Source organism: Nycticebus coucang, chromosome 15 (genome assembly GCF_027406575.1).
Source record: "Nycticebus coucang isolate mNycCou1 chromosome 15, mNycCou1.pri, whole genome shotgun sequence".
Classification (NCBI taxonomy): Eukaryota; Metazoa; Chordata; class Mammalia; order Primates; family Lorisidae; genus Nycticebus; species Nycticebus coucang.
In genome coordinates this window covers 94,472,836-94,496,674 of record NC_069794.1, presented here as the reverse complement: position 1 = coordinate 94,496,674, position 23,839 = coordinate 94,472,836, and the positions used below count along the sequence as shown (strand labels likewise).

The 23,839-nt window shown below is 39.8% G+C and overlaps 1 protein-coding gene and 1 pseudogene across 3 annotated transcripts; one reads left to right on the top strand and one right to left on the bottom strand.

The window, feature by feature from the left end:
• Positions 1 to 1,902: 1,902 nt before the first annotated feature.
• On the bottom strand, positions 1,903 to 22,379 carry CKAP2 (cytoskeleton associated protein 2). Of its 3 annotated transcripts, none has more exons than XM_053563109.1 (7): positions 22,050 to 22,379; positions 21,090 to 21,949; positions 19,666 to 19,873; positions 16,411 to 16,581; positions 13,404 to 13,473; positions 3,934 to 4,174; positions 1,903 to 3,178 (listed from the first exon to the last, which is right to left on the bottom strand). In XM_053563109.1, exons 1-7 carry the CDS (start codon positions 22,050 to 22,052, stop codon positions 2,926 to 2,928), a joined length of 1,806 nt encoding a protein of 601 aa, XP_053419084.1. In that variant the 5' UTR covers positions 22,053 to 22,379; the 3' UTR covers positions 1,903 to 2,925. The 3 variants fall into 3 exon arrangements, with proteins under 3 accessions (XP_053419084.1, XP_053419086.1, XP_053419085.1); XM_053563111.1 differs by lacking the exon at positions 3,934 to 4,174 and adding an exon at positions 6,159 to 6,232 and having other exon boundaries at positions 2,972 to 3,178; XM_053563110.1 differs by lacking the exon at positions 1,903 to 3,178 and adding an exon at positions 6,159 to 6,232 and having other exon boundaries at positions 3,940 to 4,174.
• Positions 8,959 to 9,048, top strand: LOC128567137 (uncharacterized; annotated as a pseudogene).
• Positions 22,380 to 23,839: the final 1,460 nt, after the last annotated feature.

The window sequence follows — 23,839 nt, the reverse complement described above, 5'->3', positions numbered from 1 at the left end:
TGCAAGTTGTGTTGTCAATTTGGCAGTCTCGGTTTTTTTTTTTTTTTTGCAGTTTTTGGCCAGGGCTGGGTTTGAACCTGCCACCTCCGGCATATGAGGTCGGCGCCCTACCCCTTTGAGCCACAGGCACCGCCCATTGTTCTTGGTTCTTAAGTGGCCAAAGAATGACCAGATCTACCAAAGGCAGGCAAGAGGTGAAATTTACTGAGTGGGAGCAAGATAAGATTATAGAGCGAGAGCATGGTATAGGTTTACAAAACAAGAGCTAAATACATATGCCATGGATGAGGACTGGCGGTGAGAAGAGAAAAGTGGAGTTGGTCATGGTCTGGGTCTTATTTTCAGTGTCTGGAATGGGCCCTCCCTTTGGTCCACACATGTCACTGTCACTATGAAACCACTCAGATGGGTGGTTAATGACATAACTAGCATTAGGTTATTCTAAGTCACTTTCCAAATCCTTTGTGCCTGAGCCACTGGTCACACCTCCTCCTCTCAGGTGTGGAAGCTGTTTAGGACAGGGCCAAGGTGGGGCAGCACCAAGGCAAAGCACCCACTTTATCCCTTAGAAGATCTCTGAGGTCCCTAATAGTGTGAGACAGGGATTTTCCTCTTCCCAAAATGGATAGCTAAGTGACTTATAGCATTTCTTTCCCCCACTATTTTGAAATACAGTAGAACCTCCGTAGTTGACCACCTCAAGCTGACCTAACTTGCATAGACCAGACAGGCACCACCGGTACCTTTAGTACAGTGGGCCTAGTTGCTTATGCTGACCACCTCCATACGGTGATGTTACAGTCCCTTAGCTGCTCACCTTACAGGGATTCTACTGCTATATATTCTTTACTAAGTGCCCATGGAGTCATAATTAATGCTATATTACGTCAATAAAAAGTTCTCCAAAACTTAGTTACAGAACCATATATGAAGTATGGTGGTATTTAAGTCCAACAAAGCAAAACAAAGCCCACTAAATAAGTTTATAAAGTTGTATTTAGATGGTCTGTGTATACGTTAAAGATACAGGAAAAAAATTAGGAAGTTACCATACTACCCCGTTTCCCCGAAAATAAGACATCCTCCGAAAATAAGACCTATTTACAGGAAAGACAAGATGTCTTATTTTCAGGGAAACAGGGTAATGTTGCACCTAAAAAGAGTAGTGGTTAGAATAGGACTTTTGCTTTACTGTGTCTGTATTTAACCACAGGAATGTGGTGATATACAACTGATAAGGTCTAGACAACCCGAGGCAATAGTCTCTGCTTTTCCTGGGTCCTTTGTTCCTCAACCGTCTTACAGTCACCCAGTGCCTCCTACTGACATACTAGAGGTCTAATACATGAAACAAGGTTATCTCCATCCTGATTTCAAATTCCTAGGGAAAGGTGTCTGACATGCCCAGCTTGGGTTAGGTGGCCTTTCCTGGCAAGTCAGCGGGTATAGGTGGCAGGTAGATAACATGGTACAAGATGACCAGAGGGGATTATATCTATTTACTCTTCAGAAAGATGAAGTTCAGCTAAGAAAATTCCCCAAGGCCACACAACTTTTAAGGAAAAAGCAGAAGTTGAGATTCTGTAATAGTGGTCCGTCTGAACTCATGTACAATGTCGCATCTTCAGATATTAGCTTGGAACAAATGCAGCTCAGAGAGGTGACAACTGTTCTTAAGCACCTGAAAAGGATTTAGACCTTTGGCTGTAAATGTTAGAACTAGGACCATGTAGAGACAGATTTTTCTCTCAGTTAAGGAAAACTTGTCCAAACTTAGAAGTTTCTATCTTGAGTTCTCTTTCACTGAGGCATTTCAAGCTATGCTATATAGACAAATGAATTCTGTGGTATAGATATTAAAAAGCTGAAAAGTGCATGACATCTTGAACTTTATTTGAAAACAACATCTTTTGGGTCATTCATCATACAAAGTATGAAAAACAAACTAAAGAACATAGTTGTTGTTTCTGTTAAAGTGAAAAAAAGTTAAGTTGCACATACTTAATTCATGCGTCAAAACCCCCAAATCAAATCTCACTACAATGTATTTCAAAAGCAAAGCTCAAATTCACTGTAGTTCAGCTGCATTTCATAAAATATTTATTGAAGTAAATATCACATCTTTGGGAAATCACTTATAAAAATCAGATATTTTTATTGTATGCACGTTAGGCACACAGGTAATAAGAGTAACAATCCTACTGTCTAGAACATAAGACAACAGTGCAGAGATTTTATGCACATGGAATAAACCTAAATGAGACCAAATATGTGATGTTCAATCACATGCATATTATATACCTAGTTTCTAAAATAATCTCCTATGATTAAAAATTCACTTATTTGAAATTATAGAGTTGATAGGGGAAATATGCCATTAATTATAGAGTTGATAGGGGAAATACGCCATTAAGTAGTAGTATTAATTAAAAAGCAGTATTACTTGGTGGTATTTGTGAATGGGGAGAAGAAAAGTGTTACTATATAACTATCTTGTTTTAGGGGACACAATTTAACAGTGATGTTTTCTCTAAAGTTAAAATTTTAGCATTTTATCTAAGTCAAGTTACAAAAAACCAACTTGGATTAATATTTTGAATATCCACTAAACTTAGCATCTTTTCCTTCTTATACAAAGTAGCTTCTCCTAGAAATGGGATCCATAGTAAACCATCCTTCTTTGTGGCCGCAGGTACAATCTAAAGCGGCCGAGAGACCACAGACACAGACTCATATCATTCATGATACAAAGGCACAGCAGTCTGGGTTGTAAAAACTCCTGTAACGTGACTGTTGGTAAGGGAGCTCACTGCCAGAATGCTTAGGATACATAGGTACTTGGTCAACTCCTGATATTACGGATATACAAAACTACACAAAACAAAACACCCTAGGAATAATGAAACCCTATTCCTTAGCAGACCTTTATTTTTTTTCTGTTGTTTCAGTCTCGGAGTACATCCCACACAGTGCTACGTTAGGGCGGCAAACAAAAGCATCAGTTTCACTTTCCAACGCTGTTAACTGTTCCAACGAAGATACACAAGGATAACAGTCTTTTAACATTTCTGGCAATTTAGAAGCCTTTTCTTGAAGACGCCGAGAACGTCTCACTGGTGTTAAAAATTTCAGCTCTTTAAATATTAAATCTGTTTTGTCAAATTGCACCTTTTTCCCACTGAAACAACAAAAAATTGTTCCCAGAATTAAAAAACACGTTAACATTTTTACATTGTACCTTGCTATTTATCATATTTCACTTGTATGCTACAGCATGTGACTGCCTGACTTACAGAAAGGGGGAGGTACTGCAAGCTCCTTGAAGGGAGGGACTTAGCCTTGTCTCTGTTGTTATATAACTTACTTGAGTATCAGGAGAATTAACTAATTCCTCAATTTCAAGACCAACTGGAATTATTATTATTATTTTTTTTTTGTAGAGACAGAGTCTCACTGTACCACCCTCCAGTAGAGTGCCATGACGTCACATGGCTCACAGCAACCTCTAACTCCTGGGCTTACGCGATTCTCTTGCCTCAGCCTCCCGAGCAGCCAGGACTACAGGCGCCCGCCACAACGCCCGGCTATTTTTTGGTTGCAGTTTGGCCGGGGCTGGGTTTGAACCCGCCACCCTCGGCATATGATGCCAGCGCCCTACTCACTGAGCCACAAGTGCCGCCCCCAACTGGAATTATTAAGAACAGAGACCAAAGTACAATCATGTAAAAGTTTTCTTTTTCAAAATGATGATATTTAGAGAAAAAGCAAATATAGTATTTAAAAGGTGAAATGTTTCAATGATATTCCACTTATTTGAAAACTTTATTAATAAATGGTGGTTCTAATCTCAAACTATCTCAAGGATTTAAAAATACCTTATTTATGATCCCTAAGCATGAAGACGAATCAGCACATTACATTTTAAAAGCTTACCTTTGTAAGTTTGGTGTATTAGATACAATATATTTAATTAAGCAACTTGCCCTAGCTTCTGCACTGGGGGTTTTAACATTATCAGCTGGCTCTTTCGTATTGTCATCTTGCCCTTCTTGACAATCTCGAAACATCACATTTCTATGATGTTCTTTCTCTGTCTCTGGTTGTCCTGGCTCTGTATCTCCACAGCTGATTTCTTGGATTTGTTGCTTGGTTGCACAAGCCTCAATATTTTCTCCTATAGAAAATTCATGTACAGATTAAGCTTTTGGCTAATTTAAGAACAAAATCAGAAGACATTAAAATTATTTCTAGTTGGCAAAAATGTTTAAAATAAAAGAACTGCCATCTCCTGGCCATTAATTTTCCTATGTAAATACAGCTATCCATTTGATAAATATTTACTATTTTGTATGTGTCAGGGATTTATATGTGTAATCAACCACCTCCTTAAGTTGACTTAATTATTATAGACTGGACATGCACCACATGTACTCAGTGGAAAACTGACCTCTTGGACTGTGACGCACAATGTTAATTTACCCTCTATAACTTGACCAGTGAGTCAGCTCTACACCAAGAAGTGGAAGGTGTGGCCTTTGCCCCTTAGTTGTATTATTTTTTCTTCAATATAAATTCTTTTTTCATTTTTTATTGTTACCATATTTTAGATTAGGCCTCTGTCTTGTTTTTTGTTTTATTTTTGACAGTCTTTTGTCTCCCTCAGTAGTGTACCGTGGTATCATGGCTTACAGCTACCTCTAACTCTTGGGCTTAAACGATTCTCTTGCTTCAGCCTCCCAAGAAGCTGGGATTATAGGCGCCCGACACACGCCCAGTTATTTTTAGAGACGAGGTTTCACTCTGGCTCAGGCAATCCACCTGTTTCGGCTTCCCAGAGAGCTAGGATTACAGGCATGCGCCATTGTGGCTGGCCTTGTCCTACTGTTTATTACATGTTGTGGAAGATTTTTTTCAACATGCCTGAGTGATCTGAATTGTAGGTACATCCTACAATTACTAAAAAACTTTGCAGTTAATCAAGACATGATGGCCCAAAGGAAAGAACTGAAAGGGCTGACATTAAAGAAAAGATTGTTCTACATTTTCTGGAAAGCAGCAGCCAAAGAAAGATAGCAGAACATTTTGGTGTCAGCAAGACCACAGTTAGCAACACCCAAAAACATAAACATGAGTAGTTGGAGAGATATGGTAGGGAAAGTGGAGCCCGACAACACAAAAGAAGGGAAACTTCTCTTGATGAAGTCAATGAACCCACATTAAGCTGGTACAAATAAAGGAGGGCAATTAATCCCCGAACCTCCAGGCTAATGATCCAAGGTGCCGAAAAATTTGCATAGGAATTTGGGGTGGCATATTTCTAAGCTTCAAGTGGTTGCCTCAAGAAATTTAAACTAACATGAAATCTCCCAGAAAGTCTTGTGTGGTGAATCTAATGAAGCTCCAGGAGAAGTTGTGGAGAGTTCACCAAAAGTTCCTGGACTTCGCCAGAGGCTTAAAAGATAACATCTTTAACATTGACAAGTGCGGATTCTTTTTTTTTTTAATTTTTTTATTAAATCATAAGTGTATACAATGATATGATTATGGGGCATCATACACTCACTTCATAAACCATTTGACACATTTTTATCCCAGTGGTTAACATAGCCTTTCCGGCGTTATCTCAGTTACTGTGCCAAAACATTTATATTCTACATTTACCAAGTTTCGCAAATACCCCTGTTCTTTTTCAAGAAATTCTTGAAAGAAATTCTGTGATTTCAGGAACCTTGCAATGAAGGGTAACAAATGTAAGAGCAGAAAAATTTCTAAAGGATGCTCAGAGTTCTTTACACTTGCTCAGCTGGAGAGAAGAAACTAACGCCCTTGGTGACTGTTAAATCAGCAAATCACACATTCAAGGACCTGAAGCTTGAAGACCTCCCTGTCACTTGGAGATCAAACAAATGCATGTGGATGACTGGTGCTCTGTTTGAGGAGTGGGTGAGGGGTATCAATCTAGAAAGAAGAAATGGTCTATTCTACTGACAGTAGACAACTGTCCTGGCCACCCACAAATGAACTATCTCAGATGTGACACTAAAATTTCTGCCTCCAATGTGACCATCAAACATCTAACTTCTTGACCAAAGCATCAAAACATTTAAAATATGCTGCCAAGCCCAGTTCCTGCAGTGGGTTGTTACTACAACACAAACCTGGGGTCTGCCTGTGGAAGCAACTTCATCCACTGCATCAGAGAACACTCTGGATGGTGTCTTCTGGATCAGTTCTGCTTAGAATAAAGTTGAATCAGAAATGATATAGAAATGTTTCAAGTGGGTTGGATTTGTCATAACCAAAGAGCACAGTGTTTTGGCCCCATTATTTTGAAGGTTTTGTTGCAATGGATGATGAGGTGGCAACCGGTGGTGAACCTGACCCAGAAGCAATTTTCCGGATGATATTAACTGAAGTACAGACCCGTGTCCACATGCATGAAGCAGCTGATGAAGGGGAAGAGGCAGATAAGGATGACACAGACATTGCAGAGAATGCAAAAGAAGAGGGGGTCAGGACTCTAATAGTGCAGTTAGTTGATGTCATTTGCTGTGTAAAAATGCTCACGCATGCTGAGTGGTATAGCCAGTGTTGAGAATGCTTTCTCCACTTACGTTTGTAGTAACAATAAGAAACAGGCTCGGCACCCATAGCTCAGTGAGTAGGGCACCGGCTACATACCCCGAGGCTGGCGGGTTCGAGCCCAGACCGGGCCTGCTAAACAATGACAAGGGCAATCAAAAATAGCCAGGAGTTGCGGTGGACGCCTGTAGTTCCAGCTACTTGGATGGCTGAGGCAAGAGAATCACTTAAGCCCAAGAGTTTGAGGTTGCTGTGAACTATGACACCATAGCACTCTACTGGGGGTGACATAATGAAACTCTGTCTCAAAAAAGAGTAAGAAACAGACCAAGGCCAGGCGCGGTGGCTCACGCCTGTATTCCCAGCACTCTGGGAGGCCGCGGCAGGTGGTTTGCTTGAGCTCACGAGTTTGAGACCGGCCTGAGCAAAAAGCGAGATCCCGTCTCTATTAAAAATAGAAAAACTGAGGTGAAAGGATCACTTGAGCCTGTTTTGGAGATTGCTGTGAGCTATGACGCGACAGCACTCTACTGAGGGCGGCAAAGTGAGACTTTGTCTCAAAAAAAGAAAAGAAAAAAAAAACAGACCAAGATTGACTCTTTCTTTCAGAAAGAACAACTAAACCATGAGAAACACTAAATGTAATGATTGTGTGATAATACATATATGGTATTCACTAATAAAAGGTGTATAAGAAAGTAAAGTACATATGGAGCATCCTGCAAGGTTACAAGTCTAATCTATTGAGTGTAGAACACAAATGTCTTAACACAATAATCAAGTAAATGAGGTGAAAGCTGTATTAATTAGTTTGATGTAAGCATGTCACATTGTATAAAAAAATCAACACATATGCATAAATGTATTTATGATCTAGGTGCATATGACTTAAAAAAAAAAGAAAGAAAGTAAAGTACATGGACATATCAGTACTGTCGGTCTAGTTCCTCCTGTTGACCAACTTGTTACAGTCCCTTGGGTGATTAACTTACAGAGATTTTATTGTATAAGAATAAAATTATCAGGCTCGGTGCCTGTAGCACAGTGGTTATGGCGCCGGCCACTTGCACCGCGGCTGGTGGGTTCAAACCCGGACCAGGTCAGCTAAACAACAATGACAACTGCAACAAAAAACAGCTGGGTGTTATGGCGGGTGCCTGTAGTCCCAGCTACTTGGTGGAGGCAAGAGAATGGCTTAAGCGCAAGAGTCGGAGGTTGCTGTGAGCTGTGACACCATGGCACTCTACTGAGGGCAACATAGTAAAACTGTCTCAAAAAAAAGAAATTATCCTTGTCCCTTAAATTTACATGTTCTGGAAGAGTCACACTTGAAAATAATCACAAAATGAAATAAACGTTATAAGAACAAAAAGTTATCGAAAAACATATGGGGAATACTTATGCTGGATAAAATTGAGTATTTGACAAGACCAAGGAAAACAAGAGATGATCTATTCAGACGGCATTAAAGAGCGGTGTGTTCAGAACACAGTAAGGAGCAAGGTGGGGGTGGGAGCAGGGATGATGAGCACAGGCGGGGCTGGACTCTAACAAGCTTCATACACAGTGGTTTGGTAAAATATTCACTGGAGAGACAATTAGATTTGATCAGCATGAAGGACTGTTTAGAATGGCAGAGAATGAAAGTAACACTCTGTGATGATAAGAAGACAAAATCATCCTAATAGCCGAAGCAAGTCAGTAGGAGGTAAGACAGGAAGGAAGGGCCCAACATGAGAAATCGTCTCTGAGTCAGGGATACACGCCTGCGTCTGAACGCCTGTGCGCGTGCACTCGGAGCATCTCTTCTGAAATGTTTTGTAGGAGTCCTTAATGCCAGGAGCATTTCTTTCCCTTTTCTTTTTTGGGAGAAAGAGATGATGAATATGGGGAAGTAGTTAGAGCACACAAAGAGTTCAAAAGAAAGCACTACAGATGTGAAATACTTGTGAGGCATCCTGGTAAATTTAATGAACTGTAAAGACCTCTGGAACTCATTATTAGCAAAATTATTAGAGATTTTTACTGAGATGTTTAGTAAGATGATATAACTCTTTTTTTCAGTCAGTGGATGTTCAGAAGTGGGCGGTGGGGGGGGAGGTCTATCAGGGGAGTTATCAAAGGCTGCTCCAAGGAAGAGACATTTGAATTGAGCTTAAAGGATGAGTAGTAATTAGCTGAAAAAAGTAGAAGACAAAGACTATTTTGGAGAGTCCTGGAGGGAAAAGACAGTATAATCCCTTCTAGGAAATGAAAAAAAAAAAAAAAGAAAGAAGAGCAATTCAGGGATTTCAGGGAGAGGGAATGTAGTAAGAGGCGGGAATTAAAGCAGATGAGTGACAGGGCATTTTGGCTGCAGTGTCAAGAAAGGACTGGAACCGATTGGTGATGATTGGGTTTCATGCGCATGCGGGAGATGTGCCGCCCACAAATCTTATGACCACTCAGCACTTTACCCGTCTGACTTAAAAGGAAAAAAAAAAAGAAAGAAAGAAAGGACTGGAACGAAGCAAGAGCTGAGAGGCAAGAAACTAAGGTTTGGAAATGACTCTTATAGTCTGGGTAAGGTTGTGAGAGTGAGGATGGAGAGAAGTGAAGGCATTTTAAGAGATAACTTAGAAAATTAAACCGAATTTGATTGGCAGGGAAAAGGACTGGGAGGCAGGAAAGAGAGGAAATTAAAAAAAAAAAAAAAAATCGCACCCCGATTCTGACTTGGCCACCTACACAGTGCTACTCACTGAGATGAGGAACCAAAAGAAGGAACAGATTTAGGGAGAACTGATGCATTCAGATTTTGCTATTTGGGCTTGAAGTAACAGAAAGATAACCCAAATGGTGCTCATTTCCATTATTACTTGTTTTATATTTCTCACTTAATTTCTCTTGCTGTTTACAAATAACTTGGATTTGTAAATTTGGTTTTATATTCAGTACATATAATTATACATTTCAGAAAGCCAAAGAGTTTATAGCTTTTATTTTCCCCCATCTAGAGACTAACAAATATTCTACCTGCTTAAAAAAAAAAGATCTAGTGTTACTCTATTAAGGAAAAATAAGATAGGTAGAGCAACCTAACCAGATAAAATACTGGTTTAATCTACCCACATCTTTACTGCCAGTTTGAATTATAAGGAAGGGGCCAGGTGAGGTAGCTCACACCTGTAATCCTAGCACTCGGAGAGGCCAAGGCGGGTGGATTGCCTGAGCTCACAGGTTTGAGACCAGCTTGAACCAGAGTGAGACCTTGTCTCTAAAAATAGCCAGGAGTTGTGGGCACCTGTAGTTTCAGCAATTTGGGAGGCTGAGGCAAGAGAATTGCTTAAGCCCAAGAGTTTGAGGTTGCTGTGAGCTGTGATGCTACCGCACTCTACCAAGGGGGACAAAGTGAGACTCTTATCTCAAAAAAAATAAATAAATAAATAATTTTTTCATTTCCACTTTGTTGTTTTTTGTGAGCAAGAGACAGGATCAGAAAATTCTTTTTTTTTTTTTTTTTGTAGAGACAGAGTTTTACTTTATGGCCCTGGGTAGAGTGCCATGGCATCACACAGCTCACAGCAACCTCCAACTCCTGGGCTTACGCGATTCTCTTGCTTCAGCCTCCCGAGTAGCTGGGACTACAGGCGCCCGCCACAATGCCCGGCTATTTTTTTGTTGCAGTTCGGCCGGGGCCAGGTTTGAACCCGCCACCCTCGGTATATGGGGCCGGCGCCTTACCCACTGAGCCATAGGTGCCACCCCCAGGATTGGGCAATTCTTAAAAATGGTCTCTTCCCTGTTTTTGGCATACTTCTCCTTCTGCGTTTCTTTTCTCTGTCCCTGACCATTCCTTCTCAAGCTCCTTAAATAAATATTACTAGTAAGATCAGATCATATACATTTTCCATTTCTACCCAAATGCATATTAACCGTCACCATAAATTAAAATAATCCCCGTTGAATAAAGCATAACTGCCAACAGAAACAGAAGCTCTTAGAACATAGCCATTAGCATATTAACCTCCTTGAACAAGTTTTTTTTTTTCTCTTGGCATTAATAGATAACCAAAAACATATATAACATAATTTAGAATTTCAGCATGATTGCCTGAGCTCATGAGTTCAAGACCAGCCTGAACAAGAGTGAGACCCCATCTTTAAAAAACAGCCACGGGTTCGAATCCAGCCCTGGCCCACCAAACAACGACAGCTGCAACCAAAAAATAGCCAGGCATTGTGACGGGCACCTGTAGTCTCAGCTACTTGGGAGGCGGAGGCAGGAGAATCGCTTGAGCCCAGGAGTTGGAGGTTGCTGTGAGCTGTGATGCCACAGGACTCTACCCAGGGCAACAGCCTGAGGCTCTGTCTCAAAAAAAAAAAAAATAAATAAAAAAATAATAGCTAGGCATTATGGCAGGTGCCTGTAGTCCTAGCTACTTAGGAGACTGAGGCAAGAGACTCGCTTGAGTCCAAGAATTAGAGGTTGTTGGGCGGCGCCTGTGGCTCAGTCGGTAGGGCGCCGGCCCCATATACCGAGGGTGGCGGGTTCAAACCCGGCTCCGGCCAAACTGCAACCAAAAAAAAAAAAAAAAAATAGGCGGGCGTTGTGGCGGGTGCCTGTAGTCCCAGCTACTCGGGAGGCTGAGGCAAGAGAATCGCTTAAGCCCAGGAGTTGGAGGTTGCTGTGAGCTGTATGATGCCATGGCACTCTACCAAGGGCTATACAGTGAAACTCTATCTCTACAAAAAAAGAATTAGAGGTTGTTCTGAGCTATGACACCACAGCACTCTACCAAGGGTAACTGAGACTCTGACTCAAAAAAAAGAATTTTAGTATGATCTTTGATTTTATTTAAAGTACAGCCCTTAATCTATAGCTCTACATTTTAAATTCATTACTTAAAATAAGAGTACATAGCTAGGTAGAGTGATGTGGGCCTATAGTCCCAGCTGCTCAGGAGGCCAAAGCAGGAGGATGGCTTGAGGCCAGAAGTTCAAGGTTTTAGTGTGCTATGATTGTGCCTATATATATATACACACATACACACACACACACACACACACACACACACACACACACATATACATAGCCAGGCAGGGTGGCTCATGCCTATAATCCTAACAGTCTGGCACAACGAGGCAGGTGGATTGCTTGAGCTCAGGAGTTTGATTCCAGCCTCAGCAAGAGTGAGACCTCAGCTAGCTGTAGTTGTAGTGGGTACCAGCTATTTGGGAGGCTGAGGCAAGAAGGATTACTTGAGCCTTAGAGTTTGCAATTGCTGTGAACTGTGACACTACAGCACTTTACTCGGGGTGGCAGAGTGAGACTCTGTCTCAAAGAGTATTGTCTGAAAGCAATTTAGTAGCACAGTATCATTAAAAAACTCCAAGTGTTTGACTTTCGTTAAATTAATCAAAAGAAAATAACCAGATATAAGCAGACTGTATATAATATGCACTTAAATATTTGCTAGCTAGGTGACACATAATATAGAAAAAAATTGGACATAACTTTTTTTTTTGAGACAGAGTCTCACTATGTTGCCCTTGGTAGAGTGCTATGATGTCACAGCTCACAGCAACCTCTAACTCTTGGGCTTAAGCGATTCTCTTGCCTCAGCCTCCCAAGTAGCAGGACTACAGGCGCCTGCCACAACGCCTGGCTATTTTTTGTTGCAGTTGTCATTGCTGTTTAGCTGGCCCAGGCCAGTATTCAAACCCGCCGGCCTTGTTGTATGTGGCTGGCGCCGTAAGCACTGTGCTATGGGCGTTGAGCCTGGACGTAACTTTTTAAAACATGGGTACAAATTAACTTTCAATGACACACTGATTTTTTTTCCTATCTAAGGTAATTACTATTAATGGTTAAAGTTTAATGAACTTACTATGTGCACAAAGACTATGATACTTTATATACATCTCATTCAGTGGTCCCAACAATCCCCATTTTACAGATAAGGGACTTTTTGCTTACAAAAGTTTGGCACAACCTTCATCTGAATCTAGAAAATGTTTAGACATTTTATATGAGTGATAGTTGATGAACCTACTATCCAGAACAGAGAACTCTTAAGTTTTTCTACAGCATGTAACAGATCATAGAATTTAATAGGTGAAAGATCTTTAGAGCTCATTTAAACAAACTGCCTGCCTTATTTTTAGACAGAATATTAAAGCCTAGCTGGGTCCAGTGGCTCATGCCTATAATCCTACTACTCTGGAAGACCAAAGTGGGTAGATCACTTGAGCTCAGGAGTTCGAGACCAGCCTGAGCAAGAGGGAGACCTGGTCTCTTAAAAAAAAAAAAAAAAAAAAAAAGCCAGGCATTGTGGCAGGTGCCTGTAGTTCCAGCTACTCAGGAGGCTGAGGCAGGAGGATCACTTGAGCCCAAGAGTTTGAGGTTTCTGTGAGCTGTGATGCCACTGCACAACAAAGTGAGACTCTGTCTCAAAAAAAAAAAAAAAAAAAAAAAAAAGAATATTGGAGCGGCACCCGTGGCTCAAAGGAGTAGGGCGCTGGCCCCATATGCCGGAGGTGGCAGGTTCAAACCCAGCCCCAGCCAAAAAATGCAAAAAAAAAACCCAAAAACAGAGTATTAAAGCCTAGAGAGGTAAAGTAACTTTGACAAATTTGGGTTTTAAACCAGAACTCCTAATTAAAAAGGAGGTCTTTATACTACAGACATAAAGTCACTTATCTTAGAGGTAGGTCGACAAAATGTATGGAAAGAAAGAATCTACATATGTTAGGGTTAAAGAAGATAAAAAACTAATTGAGTAAAGAAACTTAACTAAATCACAATTCACCTGAAGGAAACAAAAGAAACTAAAACTTACCGAGTTTAACTTTTTCTTGACTCTTCATTGTTAGAATATCTACAATTATGGGTTGCAGCTCTTCAATAGGCTTGATTTTTTATAATGAAGAAAGCATAGCCATGTAAGTTTTATATTCTTAGACATGAACTAGATTGTCTAGACTGAGCATATTAAAACCAGTGATTAAAATTTCAAACAGTATTTTAAAATAAGGCTGAAGATCTTAAACCATCCTTCTCAGAACACTAAGAATGATAGACTAAAAATAAACTTAAAGGGGCAGGGCATGGTGGCTCCCGCCTGTAATCCTAGCATTTTGGGAGGTCAAAGTTGGTGGACTGCCTGAGCTCAGGAGTTCAAGACCACTGAGCAACAGCAAGACCCTGTCCCTACTAAAAATAGAAAAATTAGCTGGGTATTGTAGCAGGCGCCTCTAGTCCAGCTACTCGGGAGGCTAAGGCAAGAGGATTGCCTGAGGTTATTGTGAGCTAAGACGCCACGGCACTACCCAGGGCAGCAGTGTGAGATTCTGTCCAAAAAAAACAGAAAGAAGAACTTACAGGATAGAATTTCATCAGTTTGAAAATTCCTCTCCATAATTAAGCCTTTTATTGCAACTTGTGTGATATGAGCAAAATTAATGAACAGATGTCAAATTAACATTATTAGTATCTACTAAAGAGCTGATTATATATCAAGCTTTAACAATTTTACTCCTACATTTAAATTTACAGTTTTTTTTTAATGTTTTAAATACATCTCTACACAGCTTACAGCTGACATATTTCATTCATTCAAAAGTTTACTAAGTGTCCATTATTTGCCAGATAATATAAGCTCTTAGTTTGTTCTGTGCAACACATTCAAGTATTCTAAGGGAAGCTCTGGCTCAGTCTTAGTTCCGGAATTTACCCTGAAATACTCAGCTACTTTCAATTTTCTTGGCTAATTTTTATTTTAAGAGACAGGGTCTCTGGGCGGCACCTGTGACCCAAGGAGTAGGGCGCCGGTCCCATATGCCAGAGGTGGCGGGTTGAAACCCACCCCCGGCCAAAAAACCAAAAAAAAAAAAAAAGAGACAGGGTCTCACAATGTTGCCCAGACTGGACTTGAACTCCGGGGCTCAATCTGCCCACCTTAGCCTTCGGAGTACCTGGGACTACAGGCACATGCCACCATGCCTGGGTGTCTTAGATAATTTTGATTCTTGTTTTCTAGGTCTCTGTAGAATCAAACCCCTCTCTTTATATTACTGCTTTCTATGTGAGCCCTGGCTCCAGTTTTGCATTCTAGCCATACTGCAAAAAGCTGCCTTATGTATAATGTCCCTTCTGGGTCAACGCAGTAGAGACCTAACATTCCCTTCCAGGTTCCACTGTTAATAAAATTAACCTTCTAGAAAAAGTTTTACATATAATAGCCACTGAAGACTATCTGATTTTTTAATGTCAAATAGTATTTTGTGGCTTTGTTGTGACTAAACTGAATAGATCTTTATTTTAAAAAGGGTAAAAAGAAGAATTTTTAAAAATTGTCTATCTTGGGCGGCGCATGTGGCTCAAAGGAGTAGGGCGCTGGTCTCATATGCCCGAGGTGGCAGGTTCAAACCCAGCCCCAGCCAAAAACTGCAAAAAAATAAATAAATAAATAAATTGCCCATCTCAGACGGTGCCTGTGGCTCAGTGAGTAGGGCGCCCCGTATACTGAGGGTGGCAGGTTTAAACCCGGCCCTGGCCAAACTGCAACAAAGAAATAGCCAGGCATTATGGCCGGTGCCTGTAGTCTCAGCGACTTGTGAGGCTGAGGCAAGAGAATCACCTAAGCCCAGGAACTGGAGGTTGGCTGTGAGCTGTGTGACGCCACGGCACTCTACCAAGGGTGACAAAATAAGACTCTGTCTCTACAAAAAAAAAAAAAAAAAAAAAAAATTGCCTATCTAAACAATTTCCAAGCATGTGTTTGAGAAACTTGGTTGTAAAGTTTTAGGAATATTTATCCATAAAAACAAAAAAAATACTGACCAAAACAATATTCTGGAGAAATGACTTATTCCATAAGTGAAAGAGGTATGGTATCAAACTACCACGATAGTAATAATATTAGAGAAACTAGTTTATTGTCATTTTCTATATGTAGGCAGGACCAACTTATGGTAAATACATTCAGGTACATGCCTACAGTGAAAGAGTTCTCTCATTAAACGATAAGAGGCTGAATATTTTATTTTATTTCATTTTATTTTTTTTGGCCGGGGCCAGGTTTGAACCTGCCACCTTGGGTATATGGGGCTGGCGCCCTACTCCTTGAGCCACAGGTGCCACCCGGTTGAATATTTTAAAAGCTAATTTTATTCTATTTGTTTTATATTTAAAAAGTAAATTTTAATATTAAAAATTCAGTTTCCAAGGTAAATGTCATAATTAGGAAACACAATAACATACTAAAAAAAAATTTATTTAGATATTTTAGTATGCTATTGTGTGTGTATATATATGTATATGATATATATATTTATTTATTTTTCTTTTTTTTTTTTTTAAGACAGTCTCAAGTTATCGCCCTGGCTAGAGTTCTGTGGCATAATAGCTCACAGCAACCTCCAACTCTTGGGCTTAGGTGATTCTCTTACCTCAGTTTTTCTATTTTTAGTAGAGATGGGGGTCTCATTTTTTGCTCAGGCTGATCTTGAACTCGTGAGCTCAAGCAATCCAACCACCTCAGCCTCCCAGAGTGCTAGGATTACAGGCACGAGCCACTTCGCCCAGCCCCATACTAAAATATTTCTCATAGTTTCATTAAGTTTACATTTTAGCTTATATCCATTTCTTAAAGTCTGATTATTCCTAGTACAGAAGCAAAGTTTTAGAAAGTTAAGAAATACCTTTTATAAAGTAATCCTTGTGGCCCTTAAGCATTCATTACTATTACATATACAACCCTAATTTTATAGTTATATTGTGATGTGTTCCAAAGTAATACTAAATTGTCTACTGTAATAATAAAGATGAGCAAATTTTAGTCTCACCTGAGCCCCTGACAGAATGGCCTTCTCATAGATTGCAATAATATTTTCAATAGGACTTGTGATTGGTTCAATGCGTGCAAGACATATCCAATATTTAACAAGTTTTGTGGCATCTGGAATTTTTGTAATCAGGTCATTCAGTGTGACCAGTATTTCTTCTTTTGGACATCCCTAAAAGAGCAAGAAATAAAGCGTATGATATATTTTAGCCTACAAACTGTGAACAATTACAATAATTGGGCCTACTATAATCAAGATCAGTAATAAAGCTTCTTCTTAGCCGTTCAGAATAAGTTTGGAGTAAGGAGGATGATAACAGTGACTGTTTTTACGAATATCTTTCTACAAACTCTTCTGTCGTTATCAGCCATGAGCATAAGGCAACAAAAAACATTTGTTGGGAAATTCATTGTAAAAAATGACGAATGCTTTAGTCGGTCTTAATGTTTACCCTCTTACACATACTGTGGGATTCTATTTGTTAATACTTTTTACCAAGCATTTATTAATGAGGATAAGCCTGTGGGAGTTTTTTCTTCTTAACTATTTTTGTCAGTTTTTTTAAAAGGTTGAAATGAATCTGTAATGGTTTATTTAAGAGTTATATACAGTTAAACAGCAGGGCAGAAAAATTCTATAGTATTAAAAAAAAAAAACCTCAATTGATCAGGAAAGAACAGAATCAGAGTTTTCATGATTATACTGGTCCTCAGAACCACAAAAGGTTTAAAGATGTTCATGAAGAGTAGAGTAAGGTTTGAAATCATACCTTGTATTCAGTCTTGCTATGAATTTTAGACACTAAAATCCAGAACAAGATTAAAGAGTAGTAAGGAAATAAAACCAATACTCTCTTCCATAGTTGGTAACTATCAACTCTAATACAGTTATCAACTCAACTGAAACTAGAATTTTAGTTCAAATAGCAAAATTATACAATAAATTCAGGTGATTATGATGTTGGCTTACATGAGATTTTGATTGAGAATATTTTTGTTAACTTGAATTTAATCTGTGATAACAATGACTCACACAATAATAATAATGTGTTGCTAGTCTTTGGTAAAATATGTAATGAGTGGAAAAAAATTTATAAATATATTGAACAAATGCCAGAAAGTATTAAAAGTACTTTAAAAGTGTGAAAAGTAAACATACATCCCAGCCTATTTTATATTAACATCTTAGAGAAATACAATATTTATAACTCAGGCAAAACCTAATTATCCCTTTGATGCAGGTTGAACACCCCGAATCTGAAATGCTTCAAAATCTAAAACCTTTTGAGTACTGACATGATGAAGAGGATGTCACTGCAGAAAAAGTGCCCACAGACAACACTGTAAAAATGTGTGACGGGCTTACTAAGGACTAGAGTGGTATGCGTTCATAACAGAATAAAGCACCTTGGTTTATAAAATCAAAGAGACTTCTAAGACAAAAACCATTGTTAATAAGACAGATGACTCTACAGGTTAACATTTAAAAAACTGATTTAGAGGCTCGGCGCCTGTGGCTCAAGCGGCTAAAGCAACAACCACATACACCTGAGCTGGCGGGTTCGAATCCAGCCTGATCCCGCCAAACAACAATGACAACTGCAACCAAAAAAACAGCCAGGCGTTGTGGCGGGCACCTGTAGTCCCAGCTACTTGGGAGGCAGAGGCAGGAGAATTGCTTGAGCCCAGGAGTTTGAGGTTGCTGTGAGCTATGATGCCACAGCACTCTACCCAGTGCGACAGCTTGAAGCTCTGTCTCAAAAAAAAAAAAAAAAGATTTAGAACAAAAAAAATTAAAAGCCCATTTAGCAGAATGCTCCTTTATCCCTAGAAGACCCACTTTTTGGTCACACAGTGCTTCTGATGTTTCTTTTCACCTAAAAAAAGAAAAACGGGTACAATAATCTTTTAATCAAGATATAACATGAAAAGTGGAGACTGAAAGCCTGTCATTATTTGTTGTTGTTAGAGCTGATCCAGGCATTCCGGAAATGCTGCCATGCTGCTTAGTTACCCTGAACACATTGTCACTTTTTTTTTTGTAGAGACAGAGTCTCACCTTATGGCCCTCGGTAGAGTGTCGTGGCCTCACACAGCTCACAGCAACCTCCAACTCCTGGGCTTAAGCGATTCTCTTGACTCAGCCTCCCAAGTAGCTGGGACTACAGGCGCCTGCCACAACGCCCGGCTACACATTGTCACTGTTAATGGTATGTCATTTGTTTTACTATAATGTACTTACGTGTGATTAAGTTTGAGAAAATGATTGCTCATAGGTAGCATATAAATTCATAAATTCATAGTCAGAAATAATAGTGATGGCCAGGGCTGGCAGCTCAAGCCTGTAATCCTAGCACTCTGGGAAGTTGACATGGGTGGATCACCTGAGCTCACAAGTTTGAGACCAGCCTGAGCAAGAGTGAGACTCCATCTCTAAAAATAGCCAGGCGTTGTGGCGGGTGCCTATAGTCCCAGCTACTTGGGAGGCTGAGGCAAGAGGATCACTTGAGCCCAAGAGTTTGAGGTTGCTGTGAGCTATGACACTATGGCACTCTATCCTGGGTGACAAAGTGAGATTCTGTCTTTTTAAAAAAAAAAAAAAGGTGATGCCAGACAACCACTGATTCTCTACCAAGATGACACAGTGACACCTTTGCTTTCTGATGGTTAATGTACATGTACATAAATTTTCATGCACAAAATTAATTGCCTTTAGGCTATGTGTAAAAGCTGTAAACATAAATGAATTTTGTGTTTAAAATTTGGGTCCCATGTCCAAGATATCTCATCATGTATATGCAAATGCTTCTTGGTAGAGTGCCATGGTGTCACAGCTCACAGCAACCTCGAAGTCTTTGGCTTAAGTGATTCTTTAGCCTAAGCCTCCCAAGTAGCTGGGACTACAGGTGCCTGCAAAACGCCCAGCTATTTTTTGTTGCAGTTGTTGTTGTTTAGCTGGCTCATGCCAAGTTCAAATCTGCCACCCTCAGTATATGTGGCTGGCGCTATAACCACTGTGCTACGGGCGCCGAGCCATCAACCTGTATATTAATATGAACTCAATGTATAATGAAGTCAGTTAAAAGCTAATAATCTCCCAATTAATGAAGCAGTGTATCTCACAATTAGTGGTAAATCAACATAATATCCCTGATGTCACCTTCTCAAAAAGATTGATAATATAATGAGATAATGTTCATATGAAGGTAATCTGTCAACTATAAGATGTTATACAAATATAAGATAACAACTCTACCTTATCAATCAGGTTGAGGCATTCAGAAAATGTGCTGTTTACTTTATCAGTAAATAATCTTTGTTCATCTTCTTCTACCATGGTGGTCCAGAAAGATCCAACTGGCTTTTCATTTTGTCCTTCAGGCTCGCAGTGGTGAGTAACCACTGCATTAGGGGGCCTCTTCAGCACTCTTCCTTTGTCAGCTTTCCACTCACTCAGACGAGCTCTACAGTTTGAAGAACCATACAAACATTACTCTGATATTGCTGATATACCTCTGTCAAACAGAGGGAAAGTTAAAAAAATATTTCAGGTCTGCTGGGAGGTGGGGGCAGGGCGGGGTTCGTCCTAGCACTCTGGGAGGCTGAGGCATGTGCACTGCTTGAGCACAGGAGTTTGAGACCAGCCTGAGCAACAGCAGGATCACATCTCTACTAAAAACAGAAAAACTAGCCTAGCTGAGCATGGTGGCACATGCCTATAGTCCCAGCTGCTGGAAAGGCTGAAGATGGCTCAAGTCCAAGAGCTTGAGGTTGCTGTGAGCTGTGATGACACCATGGCACTTTACCAGGAATGAGAGTGAGAAAAAAAATTTCAGGTCTTTAAGTAGATCTACACTAGTGGCATACATAGTTCATATTTGAAGTAAAAGAAATATAAAACACAACAAGGTCAGTTACATGTTCAAAGATGCCACAAATACACCTTCATTTATTTATTTATGTTTTTAGGTTTTCTCACCTGAAACAAATGTACTTATTTTTTTTTGTAGAGGCAGAGTCTCACTTTATTGCCCTCGGTAGATGGCGTCACACAGCTCACAGCAACCTCCAACTCCTGGGCTTTAGGCGATTCTCTTGCCTCAGCCTCCCAGTAGCTGGGACTACAGGCATCCGCCACAACACCCAGCTTTTTTTGTTGCAGTTTGGCCGGGGCTGGGCTTGAACCCACCACCCTCGGCATATGGGGCCGGTGCCCTACCCACTGAGCCACAGGCGCCGCCCCACAAATGTACTTTTAAATGGAGGTTACATTTCCCAATTATTATTAAGCATTTATTTTAGATTAAAAGAATCATTTTGACCATACACAGTGGCTCACTCCTACAATTCGAGCACTCTGGGAGACATAGGTGGAAGGATCATTTTCACCCCAGGAGTTGGAGGCTACAGTGAGCTACCACCATGGCACTGCACTGCAGCCAGGGCCAGAGGACAAGACCCTATCTATCTCTTAAAAAAAAAAAGGGCAGCCTAATAAAACACATAAGCACGGTAACTTTTAGATCACATTGTTCTGTAACATAAATTAGCCTGCATATGACAGAAGAGGAAAACATAAAAGAAAATTCTAATACATTCAAGGATATTACAAGCCAAACCCACAAATAGTAATCTATTAAAAATTAGGGTAATAAAATGAAGAAAATCACATCTACTTACTTTCTCTCTTCTGATGTTTCTTTGGGTCGAGATGATCTGTTATCCACAGTTGCGTTTGCTGTAGTGTATCTTCGCTGGTGAGTGGATTTCGGCTTTTCTATCAGTTTGGAATTAGAAGAGAAAGCAGGTCTGTCTATAGTTTCAGATGCTGTGTTTCTAGACAGGGCCCCGTTTCTTTTAATGTCCTGAGAAGAACTGGTTTTGATATTAGACAAAATTGGTTTGGACTGTAATAATTCTTTTTCGCAAGGTCCTTTCCGGGTTGTAATGTTGCCAGAGGTTCTACTGAAGGCTTGTTTCCTGGCGCCCTGGGTATTGTCATGGTGACTTCTAATAGGGGGTCGCACAAGTTGTGCGTTCTGAGACGTAGTGCTCACAGACTTAGTGGGAGCAGTAATATTTGAGCTTCTATCACTTTTCACCGTTACACTGCTGTTTGTAGGCTGAGGCTTTGTGGCTTTAGGAATACTTGAAAGTTTCTTTGTTGCTGCAGAACTCTCATCTTTGACTTGTAGAGGTTTTCTAAATGAATTAACCTTAGATTGAACAATTTGGCCACGATAAGATCCGAGTACAAGTTTCTTGGGCATATTAGCATTTTGCTTTGGTTTTTCTGTTATCTGTTTCTTTTTACTATTGTTTTTAAGGTGAAATACCTGGCTCAGTGTCATACGTTGACTTTGGAGATTATCATCATTTGGTAACAACCGCAGAATTTTATTATTATCCTCACATTTATGTGTGTCAATTATTACAGTTGAATTGGTTAATTCATTAGAAGCTTTTAAAGGAATATACTTTTTCCCCACAATTGTATTATTTTTGCTCCCTGGAAGTCGACTTACATTTTCTTTGTTAGCCTAAAAGAGTTTTTTAAAAACAAATCAGTGTTTCAGAAAGATTTTAGGAAAGGAAAAGGGAGAAAAGAGACAGTTTATGAGTGTTATGTCCACATCTTACCATTTTTGCTTTAGGATTCAGAATTTCTGTCCTTTCTTGGCCTTGATCTTCAGAAGTTACTACTCTTTGGCTGCGTCTAGTACTTAAAAAAATAAAAGAATTAATCAATCACTCCTGAGCCAAGGTGGTTTCCTTTTTAGCAAGACTAGGGAGCTACTAACAATTAACTGAATTCATAATTTTAAATTTAAGCAAGACCTGAGTTGAGATTTATTTGTCCTGAGCAAGACTTTTAATAGTTTTTAATAGTGTAAACAAATGGCAGAGGACTTCAAAGCTTATTTTCTTAACATTCTCTCCCCAGATATATAAACACTTGATAATCTTATTCCAAACCATTCCTCTCTAGTCATTCAAAGAAGTTTTTGAAAAACCTTCATTAGGGCGGCGCCTGTGGCTCAGTGGGTAAGGCGCAGGCCCCATATACCGAGGGTGGCGGGTTCAAACCCAGCCCCGGCTGAACTGCAAAATAGCTGGGCGTTGTGGCGGGCGCCTGTAGTCCCAGCTACTCGGGAGGCTGAGGAAAGAGAATCGCTTAAGCCCAGGAGTTGGAGGTTGCTGTGAGCTGTGTGATGCCATTGCACTCTACCGAGGGCCATAAAGTGAGACTCTGTCTCTACAAAAAAAAAAGAAAAACCTTCATTAACAACTCCATCTTGGGTTAGTTTTAAGACCTTAGTAACAGAAATACTATTAATACATTCAAAAAACTTTTTTAAAAGAACCTTTCCAAAAGAAATCTGAAATTTGGCTCGGCGCCTGTAGCTCAAGCTGCTAGTGCACCAGACATGCACACAGGAGCTGGCGTGCTCAAGTCCAGCGGGGCCCACCAAACCACAATGACAACTATAACCAAAAAATAGCTGAGTGTTGTGGCAGGAGCCTGTAGTCCCAGCTCCTTGGGAGGCTGAGGCAAGAGAATGACTTAAGCCGGAGAGTTGGAGGTTGCTGTGAGCTGTGACACTCAGGCACTCTACTGAGGGTGACATAATGAGACTGTCTAAAAAAAAAAAGAAACCTGAAATTTACCATACACCATTCACAGCTTAATCTCCGTTAAGATACATGTAGAATGTGGACTTTAGTTTCTATATTGCATGTAGGCTATTTATCCAAAGGAAATGCTTCCTCAAGCATCTGACCTACACCCATTTTTACAGCTATGAACTGGCTAATATAGGCCATGAGAATCTCTTAGCAGGTAATTATAAAAGTTTTGTGTAGTATGAAGACAGGAAAAAAATACTGTCAATCAGACAAGGCATTGATTCTAAAATAAATCCCAAGTTCAGAGATCATGTTAAATGTACTTTCTATAATCAACAAAATCTGATATCTTTGTAGTTAATAATTTTGCTCACATTTATTTGCTCAGTCAGCTTGGAGAAGGGACAAAATTTGACTAACCTGTACTATCCGTTTTGAATAATGTTGAAGAAAGATCAAAATGTGCCACTGAATGGAGTATCTGGGTAGCTAACTGCTACCTTAAAATTCAGGACAAGGAGAACCCACCTTACCTATCCAGCGTGGAGACTTAAATGAAAAACACATGTATATAAAAGCCTATTCTGTTTTGTTACTCTAAAACTGCCCTCAGAGGGTTACTTGAACAAATGAATCTTAGGATATCCAGATTTTAGAGATTATAAAATACAACTGTTTCAGCTTCTGAAAAGCTGCAATTCTTCTTGTTTTACTTAATAATTTCTTGCTCAAGTAATATGTTTTAGAATTTTTTTCTTCCTATTATGTTTAAAAGAATTATAAACCTCTGATCCTGTTGGACT

Excerpts from the sequence above, each read along its gene's own strand:
- CKAP2 (XM_053563109.1), bottom strand. Across the intron at positions 16,582-19,665 it reads GCCTCAACCTGATTGATAAG|GGATGTCCAAAAGAAGAAAT; the intron begins GTAGAGTTGTTA and ends TTGCTCTTTTAG. Across the intron at positions 13,474-16,410 it reads CCATTCTGTCAGGGGCTCAG|CCTATTGAAGAGCTGCAACC; the intron begins GTGAGACTAAAA and ends TAAAAAATCAAG.